The sequence below is a fragment of the Fukomys damarensis genome, unplaced genomic scaffold, assembly GCF_012274545.1.
Source record: "Fukomys damarensis isolate Sample0158 unplaced genomic scaffold, DMR_v1.0_HiC HiC_scaffold_32, whole genome shotgun sequence".
Classification (NCBI taxonomy): Eukaryota; Metazoa; Chordata; class Mammalia; order Rodentia; family Bathyergidae; genus Fukomys; species Fukomys damarensis.
The window spans coordinates 23,138,735-23,155,951 of record NW_022900944.1 but is presented as its reverse complement, the minus strand read 5'-3'; the positions used below and the strand labels follow the sequence as shown (position 1 = coordinate 23,155,951).

Here is a 17,217-nt window from a genome sequence, read left to right as displayed (position 1 = left end):
GCCCCGCCCCAGCCCCAGCCAGCCCGGCTGCCCGCCCTTTCCCACACACCGGCTCAGGGAGGTTGAGAACTGGTGAGTCCGCATTTTTAAAATGCCTCTTTTATTTCCTTTCCTTCCTCCAGATACCAGAGATGAGACTGAGGTTTCTCGAGGTTCCTAAACTCAGTCCGAGCTGTCAGGTAATTACAGGGTAGCAGTCAGGCAGCGCCCAGGCGGGCAGGGAGCGTCAGTCAATCTCTCAGGAGGAGGCTCCGGTGTGGGTTAAACTTTAACAGTTCAAGGTGCAGGGAGAGTCGACCACGTTCTCGCTGACCCCGCCGCGCGTTGGGTTTCTGCGGTCTGCCCGGCACACATCTGGGGGCTCGCTCGGTGCCCGCCCACTGCTGTAAACAAGGTAGGTGAAGCGCTGGGCGCCAGGCATGGCGCTGACACTTGATCCCGCCTGGACTCGCCCTGGACGGGCGTGAGGAGCACTCTGAGGCTGCTTGGAGCATGGCCTGGCTGGCTTTGGGTGCTCTGAGCTCAGTTTTGGGTGTTGCCCAGGGTGGCTTCTGTAGAGATCCCCATAACAGGTGTGCAGTGAAAAGGGTCCCTGAGTCGGGGGCCCTGCCGTGCCCTGGGGAGCTGTTGGTGCCAACTGGACTTTCTGGGTCATGTCCCTTGGTGCAGGGACGTCAAGGAGTTGAGCGAGCTAGCGAGCGGCTCCCCTGATTCCTGGTGGAAGCCGGATTGCTGGGGCTGGAGAGCCCCTGGGACCCCTTGCTGAACTTCCAGGAGGCAAGTGGCAGGGACGGAGTTAGGAGGACAGGACTCTTCAGTGAGATCGCTTCAGGAATCTGCTGTCTGTCACTGCTGACCTGCAGGGACAGGTTTAGCTTTCTAGTCTGTCCCTCTGGCCATTATGTCTAAGGCTCTCCAGGTACAGAGGGGACGCAGAGGCCCAGAGAGGGCACATAGAAAGTTCCTTTTCTTTCCCCTTCCACCACTAGGCTGGCAGAGCAGCGCTTTCCAAGGTCTCCCTGCTTCTGGGGTTCTCTGGGGCCAGGCTGGGAATGACCCTGGGAGTCCCCAGGAAAAGCAGTGGGTCAGGCAGACCTACTGTCTGAAAAGGGCAGAATATAGGGTCCACCCCACAAGGTTTCCAGAGAATTATAAGTCTAATGTGAATGAGTATGGCTTTTCTGGTTAAAAGAGGGAGAGAAGGAAAACAAAAACATTTTCCCTTGGAAAACCTAAAAGCAAAAAAAATTTTTTTAACAGAACTGAAAAACCACAGGGAAAAAAGTCAGCATTTTGTATAGATCGTTACAGTTTTGTGTGTGCATCTGTGTATTTTTTAAAATGAGTATTATGACCACACAGACTTTAATCTACTTAGAAGTTTAAGACACGCGTCAGCTAAACTGTATGAAATGCAGGCATGGGGTCTGCTGATGGGGAGCATCTCCGTCCTGGCCTCTCCAAGTGCCCACGCTTCATTTCCCCCCTCCAAAGTTTGAAGGCAGTAGGTGGGTCCGCCCTGGGGACTTGAATACCAGTTTTGTGTGACCCCAGGCACATCCTTAACCCTTCTGGACCGCCAGTTCTTCCCCTGGGGTTATGAAGAGCTGGGGGGCAATGGTGATCATCAGACATACACTTCCTGTATGTCTGGTATCAAGTAGGCAACTTGATATGTCTCCTCCCTTCTGGTCCTCACCACATGACTTTAGGGTTGGCTTATTATCCCCCCATTTTACTGACAAGCAAATTGAGGCTTGGGAAGGACCTGGGAAGCATTTGCCCAGTGGCTGCAGTCAAATGGAATCGAATCCCAGGGCAGTGGGTCCACAGTTTGCCAACCTGTCAGTCCTACAGGCTGCGGTGAAGGGGTAGATGGGGATGGGGTTTGCTCAGTCAGCACGGCTCTGTGTCAGAGCCCAAGGGGATGCTCTTTAGCTGGTCTTGAGGATGCTTTGTGGGGACAGCAGGGGCCAGGCCACCCACTGAGGGTTTGGTCTTAGTGAAGACAGGGCAGAAATTGCCACCTAGAGGCAGCCTGGGTAATAAAGCTGCAGCCCTGGGGTGCACCTCCCAGGGTGGCATCAGCTTCTTAATGCTGCTGTCTCTAGAGAGAGCAAGAGTGCATCCCCAAAGCCACTGTGGAGAGGGGATCCCCCTGCAGGGTCGTGGGTGCCCTTCAGAAGAGAATCTGGGTGGCTTTTGGTGAGAAAAGGCAGTGCCTGCCCCCACCAGGCCTTCCTTGCACTAGGGCAGGGGCGTGAGGGCGTGTGAGGTGCTTCTGGTGACACCTGGCCACCGGGGAGGGTGCAGAAGCTGAGCCCAGCTGAGGCCCTGGGCAGTGGTTTCAGTGTCTTATTTATCTCTCTGTCCTGGGACAGGGCGTGGAAAAGACACCGTGGTTGGCAGTGACGAGGACTCCAGCGCCCGGATTGCAGCTCGCCCGGCCCTAGGACAGTGCCGAACCCTCAGCGGGGACTGGGCGGGCCCTGGGAGTCCCCGCAGGCTCTACCTGACTGTACGGGTAAGAACTGGGCCTTCAGCAGGACGAGGGGGTGAGTGGGGCAGGGTGCCCCTTAGTCCTCTGAGCTCTAGCAGCTGGGTCCCCAAAAGGCTTCTTCAGGACCTGCCTTGCATCTCTCTGCCACGCTCCTCACAGCCCATCTGGTCCTAAGCCTGCTCGGATGGGGCAGTTTGCTTGCATGTTATCTCAGGGAAGATCTCATGGGAGGTGACAGAAGCTCTTTGGCCACTCCCTGGCTGAGGTGTAGAAGTAGAAAGTATAGGGCCTTTACTAAAATGAGTGGGGCCTGTAGTATTGGGAAAACAAGTTGGTTTTGGGTGCTGTTTATGTCCATTGAGGTGTGAAATTGGGGACCATGCTTATATTTCCTTGTTTGAAGTGAGAATCCAAAGCTAGGTAGGGGGCTTCACCAAATCTTGGATTTTTACCTCTGCCATTACCACTGAGTTTTAAAAGGCAAACTTTACATGTATGTGTGATTTTGATTGTAGAAATAATACATAGATAGCAGTATAGTGGTTAGTGTTTATTAAGCATTGTTCCTGAACGTAGGCATTATGTATCTCATATAATCCTCAAAACTGTCTCAAGATATAGTTACTGTTTTATCTGAGGTTTAGAGATGAGAGCATACAGATTCAGAGAGGTTAAATAATTTGTTGCTGGTCACAGTGAGCTGGGGTATGAACCACTGAGCAAAACTACCTTTGTAACACATGATATAAAGAATTCACATTGGGCCGGGGATTTAGCTCAGTGGTTCCGGCCACTGCTTCGCAAGCGCAAGGACCTGAGTTCAATCCCTGGTACTTAAAAAAAAAAAAAGAATTCACATTGTGCAATTCTACGCAGTACTTGCAACTGAATGCCTGTCACGGTCCCGTCTTGAGAAATCTACTATGATGTACTTGGTGCTTGCTCATTTATCGTTCCTATGTAACTCCTTATATTTATAGCCTGTCAGTATATAGAGAACTACCTCATTCTTTTCAACTAGTTCATAATATTCTACTTGAGGTTTTGCCAAAGTTGTTGTTATTGGGGGTATGTGGCTCAGTGGTAGAGCACTTGCCTAGCATGCTTGAGGCCCTGGGTTCAATTCTCAGTACCACTATATATCTTGACATAGGTTTTTCTTCCTCTGCCTTCTTCTCTGTATTGGTTCTGATTATGGTGAGCCCCTTAAGTATTTGTACACCTATGGCTTTGAGTTCTTTCCAGAGCATCATGGGCTCTGCCCATTTTTAATCCATGCATTCATTGAAGAGATATGTATGAAGGGCATACTGTGCACCAATGCATGCTAGGTACAGGGATACAGGAAAGAGGACAAACATTTGATAGTCTTCCAGGGATGCCAGAGAGTCAGGGAATGATCATGGATGCAAACCAGACAAGAGCCATAAACACAGAAACAGGGGGTGAAATACCAGGTTATTATATTGGGTTATATCTGGGGGTGTTGCTGAGGTCCTAAGAAAGGCTGTGCCTTAGAGCCCCATCCCCAAATCCTTCCTCATGCTCTTCTGACATCCACATGAAAGATTCTGCTCTTTCCAGAAGCCACATGTGCATAGAGCCAACGTTGCTTTAGGGGCAGGCAGGTGTCCTGTGGTGTTTCCCAGCCTTTTTCACAAGGCTCAACTGAAAACTAAACCATATGGTTCTTTTATCTGTAAGGTCTGAGGAAAAGCCAGTCTGGTCAGAGAACAGTTAAAGAAACCAGAGAGAGCTAGTCTTTGCCCTGACTTGGACCACTGGTATTTAAATTGAAAGGCTGTGGTTGGGAATGAAGGCCTCCAGTTGGGTGGTGCTGTGTTCTTGAGTTTTGATTATGGGGTGTCAGGGTGTGCTTCCGAAGCCTGGGGTCAGCAGATCTGCTGAGGCCCTCCAAAGCTGCGGCCAGCATCCAACCTCCACGCTGTTCACGTCTCTCCGCGGCCCCGCAGAGCTCTGTCATGCCAGGGTCATGGATGTGGGGCTGGAGTGGGTCGAAGTCACAGCAGGGTAGCTGTTAGGCTTAGGGACCCCCCAGCCTGCAGAAATCCAGCCCTGGGCCATCTGCCCTTTCTGCGCGTTGGCCCACAGGCCAGAAATAGTGTAACCTTTGCTCCGGTTGACAAATGGGAACTTCCAGCTGTTGCTACCACTGCCAACAAACCTGCTCGTGATGGTGTGGCAGCTGGTCAAAGAGTGGGGACAAAATTAAGTCAGCGGGAATTTTCCAAACTACAAGGAGTTTGCTTCCCATCTTGGAATTGAGAGGGCATGAGTGAGGGAGCGGATGGCGAACTAAGGACCCTGCTGAGGGTCCTGCTAAGGACCTCTTCTTTCCCAGTTCTTTTGATTGGATTTTGGGTGATCAAAGTTTAAAAAAAAAAATGGAGTTACAGAAATAGTAAAGTAGTCTCAGCTGCCTTGTGTTGTGCTGTCGCTGTGCACGTTTCTCTGGTCACTGCCGCAGTTATGCCACACAAGCACTAGGGGCGCTGTTGTCACCCTTTCTAGTTTGGGGCTTCAGGGAAAGTAAGTGCTGCTGTAACTTACTCACAACCCCACCACACACAGGTAACAACAGGTGGTCCGCCCAGGCCTTGCCCATTCCAGACTGGTTTTATTTTTTAAAATTTTGTTTTGTTTTGTGAGATAGGATCTCACAGTGCCGTTCAACCTGGCTTTGGACGCAATATATATCCCAGGCTAGCCTTGAACTTGTGAAGATCCTCTTGCCCCAGCCTCCCGCATGTTGGGATTACAGGCATACGCCATCATGTCTAGCCAGACTATTTTTAGAACATACTGTTTTTAAAGCACATGTCTGTTTTGAATATAGAGAGTGCAAGACGTACATGCTCTTCCTTGATCTCGCTTCCCAGGTACCCCTATTGATGTTAAAAAACAAACAAAATGCTGTAGATGTTTATAAGGTGAAAACTTTAAATGTCAGACAGATTTAGAGTGAAGGGGACAGTCCCCTCCTTTCCCTTGCTCCTTCCCATTGTGGTTTCTTTTTATTCTTCAAAAGCTTAAATGATGCTTGCTTCTACTCTTAGTCACTGCCCAGCACCCCCGCCTCCCATAGAGAGCTACCGTGCATCTATTTCTCTAGACTGTTTTCTTTACCTGTTTTATGTTTACTGCTCTCAAATGGGGTCACACTTCCACATGGGTCTGCCTCTTCCCGTGGGGCCCCTTCACACTTCCTTTGCCCTCACTCCCCTCCCACCTGCCCAGTGGTCTGCTGTGTCCCCACCTCCTTTGTCTCCAAACCTCCTTGATCTGGAGGCGGGGGTCCCATAGTCCCTAGAGTGCCACATGGGGTGGGGAGAGTGGAGGAGGCAGGGGTGCCCTTCCCCTGCTTGGTCGGATTTGGGCGCAGCCTCCTAGTCCTCGGTGCCATCTGGAGATGGGGAGCTGTTTGTCAGGGGTGGCAGCAGCTCATAGCATGGGGCAGCTGCCCTGAGATGGAGGGACATGTGGTGGGGCTGGATAGCTGCCTGTGGTCAATGGGATTTGGGGGCTGCTGGCTGGTGATTTGTACCCAGCACTGGCCCAAGCTTGACTTGAGGACTTCAGGTGCCCAGAACCTGCTTTGCTAGTACAGAGATCTGTGGCAGGAGTATGTACCACCACCATCTTGCTGTGGGATCTGAGGCCACTTCTCTTAGACCCTGGGTCTCATTGTCCCCCACCTGCACAGTGAGGGCTTGATCCACTGGCCTGAGGGCCACGCCAGCTCCAGAGTACACCATTCCCAGTCCCGAGGTCCCTCCCTGGCACAGCCCCTTCATTTGAGGATTCTGGTTGTGTCTTGGCAGCAAGCCCTGCAGGACAAGGGGTGCGAGAGCAAGAGTCAGGGGACGAAAGAAGACAATCTCTCGAAGAGGCAGGCGCTGGTCCCCAGGCGGGACCGAGAGGCCCTGAAAGCTGGTGCTGCCACGAATGTAGAGAAAACAGGTAAAGGAGGGCTTCCTGCTGACCTTGGACAACACCTGGCAAAACTAGCACAGGAGGGAGGCTTGTGTGGAGTTCAAAATGTCCCCATACCTGTCCCTTCCCACCCCCCAGGGTGGCTAAGGCAGACTTTGGCTACCTTACCTGACACGGAACTCCAAGACTCTCGCCTGCCTCTCCTTGATCCAGGGACAGTGTTGTCTGTCCCTTGCTTCTCCCTTGCAACACTAGCCCCACCCAGTGATAAGACCTTGGCCAGCGGGGGCTAGGGTTGAATTTCCCTGCTTTTTGTCTTTTCCAGGCACCTGTCAAAAGCAGGGCGCAGGTGGCAGCCTCCCAGACGCCACTGCCTGCTGAGTGGCCTGGCTCCCTCCCCTCTAGCCTGGGCCTGTGAGGGTCCAAGGCTTCCAGGACAGGGATTGGATTCTCCAGCCTCTAAGCTGAGAGAATGGAGCTGGCCGCTCCACTCTTTCCCAACAAGGGTGGTTCTGGAGGATTCTACAGGCCCCTTTTGTAGTCTCACAGTCTGTGCCAGGGATCCTAGTGGCAAGCCTGAGCCCATGGAGAACTGGGAAAGAGCATCCACAAGAGTCCAAGGGGAATCCCAGAGGAAAGGGCCCCGGTCTTCCTGTTGTTTCCTTCATCCTGTGGCTGAAGGTTAATCTGTGTCTCTGAACTTGCTGGGGTCTGGCAGGAGTCCGCCCTTCTTTGAGGTCGTGCCAGAGCTGGGTTCCCAGATGTGGGATCTGGCTGAGGTATGGACAGCAGGCTTTGGGAAGGGAGATCATCCAGCCAGTGAGGTGGGCTTTCCTTCCAAGGTAGCAGAGGTGCTGGGAAGAGGAAGGCCAGGTCCTGCTGGGGTGATGACTGGCTCTTGCCTGTAGGCCAGGATACCATGGTCCCTGAGCACCAGTCCTGTGATGGGTGGCACCTGTGAAAATGGATCTAGCAGGTGGCCCTGTGCCCTCACCTCTACCTCCCTTCTTCCCTTTTTCCACTCTCCCTTAGCTTCTCTGAGAAGAGAACTTTTTTCTTCCTCTGGGGATCCCAGGCCCAGGGCCTGGTGCTGAGGTCCTGGTGAGCTCCACTGTGGTGACTCTGTGGGGTATTTCAGGTCTCCGGTGGCAGCTATATCTTGGTGACAAGGCTAAGCCTCTTTCAGCCTCATCTGTGGGCTGTAACAGTCACCCACACCACAGACCCCCAGGGCTCCAGGCTCCTTTCCCAAGCCTGCCTTCTGGGGTTGGCACACTGTCTCTATTCACGTAGGAAGACCCAGGGGCCCCTCCCATGCACCTCTCAAGTGGTAGAACCAGCTCCCCAGCTGGAGTCCAGTACTTCCCTCCTATACCACAGTAGTCGGCCGAGAGCAGAGGGCCATGTGGGTCACATGCCACCCCATGGCAGCCCCGTGCAAGGGCCTGGAAGCCTCTGTCTGCCCTCACTCTTTCTAGAACAGTTCGCAGAAGCTCTGTGTGACTTGCATTCTGTGTCACATGTAGGTCCCATAGCCAGGGCCACTGTCCAAGCAGGGATTGCCTAGCCTCAGCTCTCTGGAAGGGAGGAAAGCTGCCTGGGAGTGCTCGTGCTCTCTCTAGGCAGACCAACCTCATACCTCTCCATCCACGCTCTGGGGCCAGTTTTGAAATAGTTCCACCCATGCCCAAGACAACCGAAACCTCCTTGCTCCCCTCTTCTGCAACGCCAGCCTACTCTTCAGGGCCCTGAGGGCCTCACTGTCTTCCAGTCTAACCTGTGAGCCTGTAAGGCACAGGTGGCTTCAGTCATAGAGCCTGGGAGCCCCTCGCCCCTGATGAAGCCCAGAAACCTGGCCTCAAGACCGAGTGGGAAGACTTGTTGGTCAAGAGCTAGCCTCTTTGCTCTCGGATGCTCTACAGTCTCTGTTTGGGCCACTGAAGGGAGGAGGCCACCCCATCCCCATCCTCCTCTGTCCTTTGTCCTCGTGTCCCCTGACCCACTGGCCAGCTCCTGCCTTCAGAGACCATGCTCATTCTTGGTGCTCTGGCAGTGAGCTGTGACAAGCATCCCAGGCTTGGTTAGCAGGTCACGGGCCTCAATTCTATATCTGTTTGTCTCTCTCTCGCTCCTGGTGACAGGACAGTGGATGGCCATGGGAGGAGGAGGACTCAGGCCGAGGACCTGCCCAGCTTGGTACTTGTCCCCTTCTTGTGCTGGTGTGGTCCCACGTGCGGGTGTCACCCTCAGTGCTGGCCTGGCTGCCCCTGCCCTATGTGCTGGTCTGCCCATGTCCTGGTCTGTTGCACTTGCACATAACTCCTCTTGCCCACTCTGTGCACAGGTGACCACTTCAGGGACAGCTGAGGACCCTACTCCTCTCTCTGTACCTTTGAGAGAGCTTGAAGTTGAAAGGAATCATTTCCCCAAGCACAGTGTTTCTTGGGTGAAAAGTCTGTGTCTTTTTTGGTGGCCTGTGATCCACAGAGAGGGGCTTGATCTTCAGATGTGGGTTATGTGCTTTGAGAGCAGTCAGCAATAATTGCTCTTCTAAGCTTCGGTCCAGGCAATTCCATCCCCTAAGAAACTGCCTGTGAAGTCCCCCCAGTGACCCGTGCTGCCATTGTCTCCAGCCCTCACCCGCCTCCTACTTGTTTGCACCCCCTTCCCATTGCAATGGTCTGTCCTGCCATGCTGGCCCCTCCTCTGCCAGCAGCACCTCCACAGCTCTGCTGATCAGCCACTACTTTGCTTGTAGGTGGGCGGCTGTTTGGCAGAGGGAGGTGCTCCAACCTGCCAGGGTCACCAGGGGCGGCCCCTGAGGTGCATAGGATGGTGGAGGCCATGTCCCAGCTTCAGAAGGAGAAAGCTCAGCTTCAGGAGGAGCTGGTGGTCCTGCGGGAGAGGCTGGCCCTCCACAACAGTGACCAGCAAGCCACAACCACCCAGCTGCAGAACCAGGTACCTGGGGAGGTAGGGATGGGCAGAGACCACTGTCCACTATGCAGTAGTGCAAGGACATTGCAAGGACACCTGGACCCCAACAGGCCAATGGCATAGGAGAAAAATGGAGTCTCCTCTCCTGGCTTGGGAAGATACTAGAGAAAGAGGTGGCTTAAATAGGAGGCCCTGGGCTTCCTTGCAGTCATCTTCTTGCTAGGGGACCAGAAATGACATAGCTGTGAGAAGGGCAGGAGGGGCAGGGACACTTCTTCTCTGAGCCCTATGCTCAGTCCACTCTTTCTTCCAAGTGTCATGGGCCAGGGAGTCCGAGGGGGCAAAACCACTGCAGTGGCACCCCACACGCACAGCCCCCCAGGAACTGAGAGCTTGATTCTCAGGAAAGGTGCAGGCCAGTTAGAGCACTTGTGGGAGGAAGGTGCTTTCAAATATGTAGAAATGAGGGGGAGCTCCCTGAGTTTATGATAGGAGTATCATCTCCTTGTCAGCTGGCCAGGAGGAGTTTGGAGACCCTGAGCTGGGAACTTCATGCCCTGTGGGGCTGACACTGGCCCTCCTCTGTGTGCCCGGCTCTTCTCTTTCCATCTCCACATAGCCCCCACGCCCAGCTTCTCACTCACATGGTTGACGCCTGTCTCTGCAGCTATCTGAGCCTCACCACTTGCCCAGGGCCCCCAGCTCCATGTGCCACATCCTCCCCACATGGAGTCTCTGAGTTCTCGGCCAGGCTCTCTGATGACAGCCCTGCCTTCAGATGGGGCACATTCTTCCTCTGTCTCATGAACCAGCCTAGAGGTAATTTAGACATGTGGCCCATTTACTGGAAGGAAGTCACCAGGGCTGGGACCTGACCTCAGTTCTGGGGAGCAGGTTGTTGGCATGCACCTCGAGTCAGCAGCATTTCTTCTGGCTCCTCCGGAGCACTCTGTCCTGCCCCCACCCCTTGCTGACTTGGGCAGGCCTCCTTGGGTGTCCCCCTGTGCTATATCTCCCTCTTACACCCTCAGCCCGTTGCTTTGGTGTCTCTGGGTCTGTCTACCGTGTAGCCCAGCAGCTCTTCCCAGCCATCTCTGTATCCATCCACCTGCTGCTCACCTGCCTTCTTCCTCGTGTTTGTAGGAGCCTCTTGACCTGGGCAGTGGGGATACCCAGGTGGACTTGCAAACACCTGCACCCAGAGGCTTGAGTCTGGGGAAGGTGGACATTTGTAGCCATGTAAAACAGACAGACTGACAAGTCTCTGCAGGGAGGGCATGTACGCCAGGGGCTGTGACACTGTGGTGGAGGGTAGGGACAGGGTTGGGGCTGAGGAGAGCATTCTGAGCTAAGGAGCAGCCCATGCAAAGGGACTGTGGCAGTGGGAAGACCAAACTCCAGGACAGCCTTGGGGGCTGTGTTGGTTCAGGGCCCACCCTGCACAATACACATCCTGCCCAAGGCCAGAGCTCAGCAGCAGCTATGGCTCCTCTAGTCAAGGCTGCCTTGGCTGGCACTTTTACTTTTCAATCTCAGTCAGTTTCCCTCTCTCTTACTCTGAGTTTTATTGAGATAGTTTATAGACCTTAAAATTTATCCTTAAAGTTGGTCAATTTAGTGGTTTTAAGTGTGTGTGTATATGTGTTTGATTGATTGAGAAAGGATCTTACTATGTAGTTCAGGCTGGCCTAGAATTTACTGCATAATCCAGGCTGGCCTCAAACTCAAGGTGACTGTCTTAATTACTTTTTTTTGTTGATGTTGTTGCTGTGACAAAATACCCAACACCCAAAGTTAAAGGAGGAAAGGTTTATTTAGCATACAGTTTGTAGAGGTTTCAGTCCATAGTTGGCTGGCTCCAAGGCAGGGTGACATGGCAGGGGGGAATTGAAGAGGAGAAACAGTTCATGGTGGGCAGAAGGCAACAAGCAGCAAACAAGTGGTAAGCAAGGAATCTTATTTCTCTCTCCCTATGTCTTATCCAATCTACCTACCCTTAGAGTTGGTAACACTCAACCCCTAATCCTACCATCTCATCACATACTCTAGATAAGCCACCTCTGAAAAGCCACACTTAGGACTGCTAGGTACATAATTTGATCCTCCTGCCTCAGACTCTAGAGTACTGGGATTTTAGGAGTATGCTGCCAAGCTCAACAGTGGTCCTAAGTATATTAAGACAGTTTACACCTGTCACCACTATCTAATTTTATTTTATTTTTTAAGACAGGGTCTCACTATGTAGCCCAGGCTGGCCTTAAACTCATGGAGATTCTCCTGCCTCATTGTCCTGAGTGCTGAGATTACAGGCATGCACGATCAAGCCCGGCTGTCTTATCTAATTTTAAACCATTTTCATCACTTAAAAATATCTGATAACAATCACTCCCCATTTCCTACCCCCTCAGCTCCCCTGGTAGCTGTTACCTGCTTTCTGTTTTTATGGATTCAGTTCTGCTGACATTGTCTATAAATGAAATCATAAAAGTGTATTGCTCTTTACAACTTTAAACAATTTCTTTTTCTTTTTTTCCAGTACTGGGGATTGAACCCAGAATCTTATGCATGCAAGACAAACTCTGTGCTATTGAGCTATATCCCCAGTCCTTTTTAATTTTTATTCTGAGACAGGGTCTTTCCAAGTTGTTCAGACTACCCTCACTTTTATTCTTCCTGCCTTAGCCTCCAAGGATCTACACCATTGTACCTGGCTAAATGGGTTTTTAAAAACTTTTTTTCCTTTAATTATCAAGATCTACTTGGTTATCTTTGAGCCCTACCTCTTAGCCTCCTCAGGAGAGCCCCAGGCTGCCCTGCTCCCCAGATGACATAGGAGGTCTGAACGGTCACTGGTCTTTGCTCAGAGTTGCATTTCCTGCCTGCCAACTCTTTTTCTGGAACTTTCTTGGGGGATGTGTGTGAAGCTCTAGTCCCTACACAGCTCTCTGGAGGGTCTAAACCTGTGGGGCTGGGCCTGGGGCTGGGATCAAACCCTGACTTTGGCACCGCCATTGGCTGTATGTGGGGCTAGTATCTCAGTTTCCTCATCTGTAAAGCAGTCATAATAACAGTTCTTGGATTCCCTGCAGGTTACTGGTGTTGCCACCATCACCTGGAAGTTTGGGATTTAGAATCCTGGGAGCTAAGTTCTAGTCCCAGCTCTGCCCCTTACCAACCGTGCCACTGTAGGAAATGAACTCTGTGAGCTCTGGTTCACTGTCTCCAAACTGGGGTAACTGTGTGGCTCTGTGGGCATTGGATAGATCCATTGTGAGAGTGGACAGAAAAATGGGTAGAGAAGTACCGTGCCTTATGGGTGTCGCCCCCGAGAGCTCTGGTTTCCCATTGGCTTCACTGCAGTCTGATTCTTTGACTTGCCTGGTGTTCTACACATTGCTTCTCTAAGGAAACCCCACCAGTGGGGTACACTTAGCCTGCTTTTCATGGTACCTGGTCCCCAGGCTTCCAGACCCAAGTTCCAGTCCGAGGCCCAGCACGTAGGGGTCAGGTGACCTCAGGTCATTTAACCAAGGCCTGCCCTCTTGGAACCTTGACTTTCCTTCCTACACAGTGGGGACAATAATTAACACCCTTCCCAGATTTGGGGATCCCAAGTGATGATCTCACGGGCCTTGCTCCCTGGCAAAGCTGGCTGAGTGAATGGGGCTGCTGTTGCCCCTGTTGGAATCTGGGCTTCCCTCATGCAAAATGTCACATGGAGGGGTTTCTGTCACCGGGAGCAAGGGACGAGGGTCTGCAGTCCTAGGGCACAAGGGTTCCAGTTTCTCCTCACCCTCACCTATTTTTGTTTTGTAAGAGCTGTCCTAGCGGGTGTGGAGTTGGTGTCTCCCTGTGGCTTTGACTCTGGTGATCCCTGATGCCTTATGAGGATGAGTGTTTGTTTGGAGAAATGTCTCCCCAAGTACTCTACTCGTTCTTTCATCAGTTTTGTAGTTGGAAGAGTTCTTATACCCTCTAGATATTGACCCCTTATCAAACAGATTCCTGTCCCATGTGTTGCCTACCTTTCCACTCTGATAATCTTTATGGTACAGAAATTTTTAATTTTTATGAAGACCAGTTATCTCGTTTTTCTTTCATTGCTTGTGTTTTGGAGTCATGGCCAAGAAAATTATTGCCAAATTCATTATCAGGAAGTTTTTCTACTGCATTTTCTTCTAAGAGTTTTATAATTTTATGCTTAGGTCTTTGATCCATTTTGAGTTAGTTTCTGTCTGTGGTATAAGGTGAAGGTCCAGCTTCATCCTTTTGCATGTGAATAACCAGTTTCCCAGCACCATTTGTTGAAAAGATTGTCCTTTTCCACTAACTGGTCTTGGTTCCCTTATCAAAAATCATTTGAGTATATTCACCAGTTTATTCCTAGGCTCTCTATTCCCACCCATTGTTTTTATGTCTGTTTCTAGGCCATGCTGCACTGATTTGATTACTGTAGTCTTGTAAGTTTTAAAATCGGGAAATGTAAGATTTCCACCTTCATTGTTCTTTCTCAAAATTGTTTTTTCTATTTGCTTTCCCTTGAGAGTCCATATGAAGTTTAGTATGAATTTTTAAATTTCTTCAGAAAATTCTGGAATTTTTGTAAGGATGGCATTGAATCTGTACATTACTTTGAGTATTATGGAAATATTGAGTCTTCCAGGCAGTGGACATGGGGTGTCTTTCCATTTATTGATGTCTCCTGTAATCTTGGGGCAACATTTTGTTGTTCTTAGTTTATAAGTCCTTTACTTCCTAGTTACATTTATTCCTGAGTATTTTATTCTTTCTCATGCTATTATAAATGAAATTTTTTTTATGTTCCTTTTTGAATTGTTTATTGTGAGTTATGCAACTGAAATGCAACTGATTTTGCTGTGTTAATTTTATATCATAACTTTGCTGGATTTGGTCATTAGTTGGCCTAATGTTTTAATCAAATTCATTGCAGATATTTAAATCTTAGTTTACGTAGAAATCTAGGTTTTGTTTTTGTCTTAAAAAATTAGCTGCAGCTCCCCTGGGCCAGCATTCCCATGTGGCAGCCACTGCCTGCTGTCCCAGATGAGCATCCTTCAGGGCCCCTCAGCCCAGTCCAGGATCCTCAACTCTTAGCAGCCTCACCCACAGAGGCTGGGCTGCCTGCCCCCTGTTTATTCAGCATTCATCCTGCATGTATTTATTGAGCACCTAGTATGTTCCAGGCACTTTGAGTACAGTGCTCAGCATCACAGACAAAAGTTTCTGCCTTCATAGACCTTTCATTCTAGTACACATTGAACATCCCTAATCCAAAAATCCAAAATCCAAAGTGTCCCCAAATCTGAAACTTTGTAGGTCGACATGATGTCGCAAGTCTGATGCCTCAGTGTTCACAAGCTTTATTTCATGCGCAAAAGTATTTAAAATGGTGTGTAAAATTATCTTATGCCTGGGCATTGTGATAGACGCCTGCAATCCCACCAATCAGCAGGCTGAGACAAGAGGATCATGAGTTCCAGACCAGCCCGGAGCAATGACCCTATATAAAGATAAAATTTTAAAAGAGGTAGGGATAGAGCTCATGCTAGAGTGCTTGCCTAGCATTCGTGAGGCTCTGGATTTGATTCCCCAGGACTGTGTAATCTTCAAGCAGTGTATGTAAAGGTGTATATGAAACATAACTGAATTTTGTGTTTAGACTTGGGAGTCGTATCCCCAAGACGGGACTTACATAGGCAGATATTACAAAATCAGAAAGACTCTGGTCCCAAACATTTTGGGCAAGAGGTATTCAATTCATAACTGCACATATGTGCTGGGCAGCACTGTGACCATTCACATCTATTATCTCATTTAATCTTAAGACAACTTCAGTGAGGTCACCTGATACCTCACTGATACAGGTGATGAAGCCCAAAGGTACAAAGCTCGGAAACCTTGTCCAAGGTGAGTAAGGTGAGGTCTGAATTAGAATCTGTCTTGGGCATCTGTTTTTCCCAGCTGCTAGTCTTGCCATCCCACCCCCCTCTCCTTTCCCCTCCCCCATGGCAGAAGGACCTAGATACGAGTATTTGACAGTGGAGACAGCCTTGTGGACAGGCCTCGGGGATAGGATAGGTTACACGGCCAGGATCTGGCCTCCTGGGTTGGAGGTGTGTTGGGGCAATATGGGGAGGCTGCTGGAAAAGGGGGAGATCCCTGGGCTGCATTTTGAGGGCTTCCTAGCTCAGCAGAGCCAGGGGAGGAGCCCCTTTTGCCTGGTTGGCTGGCTCAGGCAGCCCAGCCTGGTGGGAGGCCAGGAGGTAATCAGCGGGTTGTCCTTGTGAAAAGGCTGCCTCAGGAGCAGACAGCTGAGAAAACAGACCCAGCAGGCGGCCCCACCGGCTATTCCACCAACGTTTAAATGAAGGTTTCAGTCAGGTCAGCAAACAGCAGCCCACCCCCGCCCCCACCGCTGGACTCTGACTCAGTTTCTCTGGCTGGTGAAGAGCTTGGGCCAGGAAGAAGTGTTGCCCCCACCTAGCTCTGGCTTTACCTCCATGCCACCCTGGGACCATCTCCTTGGCCTGGCCAGGAGGCTGCTTTCTCCTGCATCCTGGCTGTCTGGCTCAGGAATGTTCCTGCTGCCCCTTTGCAGCTGCTTCAAGTATTTATTGAACATCTCCTGTGTGCTGGCCCAAGACCCTCCCCTGCAAGTGCCCTCTCACTACCTGCTCTGTGCTCTCCCCTCTCTCATCCCTTTTCTGTTTCTCACTTACTACCTGCTTTCCCTAACTCTGCCCGATGACCTGCCCACTCTGCCTTCCCAGCCTTCCCATTCAGGAGAAAGCTAGAGTCGTCCCCAACCTCCTAAAGCCAGCCCTGTGGCAGTGTGTTGTTCCTTCCTGGCAGTGTATTCTTATTTCCCAGCCCTGAATGGCACTGGCTCTTAGGGCCAGGGAGTAGTTGAGTTGTCTGTGCCTGACTGATTGGGCTATGGCTACTTTGCGCAGGGTGCCCCTTGGGGTCGGTCTACTATGCCTCAGTTAGGTCCCCCTGCCCCGCTGCCCAGGACAAGCCCAGCGATGGCTTAGCATGTCGTGTGTCTCACAAGCCCCTCCCTTCGCTCCCCTCCAACTTCTGCCCCTTTGGAGCCACCTCCTGAGCTCAGGTTCCCATTGTGATGCCAAAGGGGAACTGGAACCCTACGGTGGGCAGACACTGACCACTTCCACTGCCTCCCCCCGGCAGTGCCACATGGGGACCATGGGAATTGAGGGCTGAGGCAGCAGGCAGGCTGGGGAGGGAGGGAGGCTGACATTTTTCTAGGTGGGGAGCAGACCTGCTTACTTCAGGGGGAGGTGGTATGAGAGGATCGCACACCCTGACACTTAGACATTGCTGAAAAACCTGTTGAATTTGTCAGCTAGATGCTACAGCCTGGAGACCTCTCCTTTGTGTTGTACACAGATGTTTTTCCTGGGTTTTCCTTTGACTATAAATACGTGGATGTGCTGTGATGAGACAGGTGGTGGAGGGGTGTGGGAAAGGGAGAGGAGTCGGGGAAGGGGCTACAATGAGCCCTTTGATCAGAGGTGTTGGACCCCAAGTAGCAGGGAGCAGAGCGGTGACACTTCATATTTCAAACTTTACACTGGAAACTCACGGTAATGTAATGATTCTATAGTCCTCTGTGTAGTAGATGTATGCACACGTTGTCATTTACCCTGCTCCCCTAACAGTGGGCTCAGATTATCCCCCATTCTATGGCTAAGGAATGAAAGCCTCATGTGAACCACCCCTCCCTACCCTGTGGGGCCAGAGGACCTGAGCACCCCTTACCTTGGGCCCTCAACCTGACAGGG

At 51.1% G+C, this 17,217-nt stretch overlaps 1 protein-coding gene across 10 annotated transcripts in view; it reads left to right on the top strand.

The window, feature by feature from the left end:
* Positions 1-17,217, top strand: part of Kifc3 (kinesin family member C3) — a 37,386-nt gene that overhangs the window by 7,254 nt on the left and 12,915 nt on the right. For 5 of the 10 annotated variants that reach the window (XM_033758002.1, XM_033758003.1, XM_010617219.3 and 2 more), the window contains 4 exons: positions 1-72; positions 2,382-2,524; positions 6,343-6,481; positions 9,213-9,415. In XM_033758002.1, the coding sequence (XP_033613893.1) occupies positions 1-72; positions 2,382-2,524; positions 6,343-6,481; positions 9,213-9,415 (557 nt within the window). Of the gene's footprint in view, positions 73-314; positions 395-726; positions 778-2,381; positions 2,525-6,342; positions 6,482-8,589; positions 8,651-9,212; positions 9,416-17,217 lie in introns of those variants that run through there. The other 5 variants (XM_033758005.1, XM_010617227.2, XM_010617225.3 and 2 more) reach the window with 4 other exon arrangements.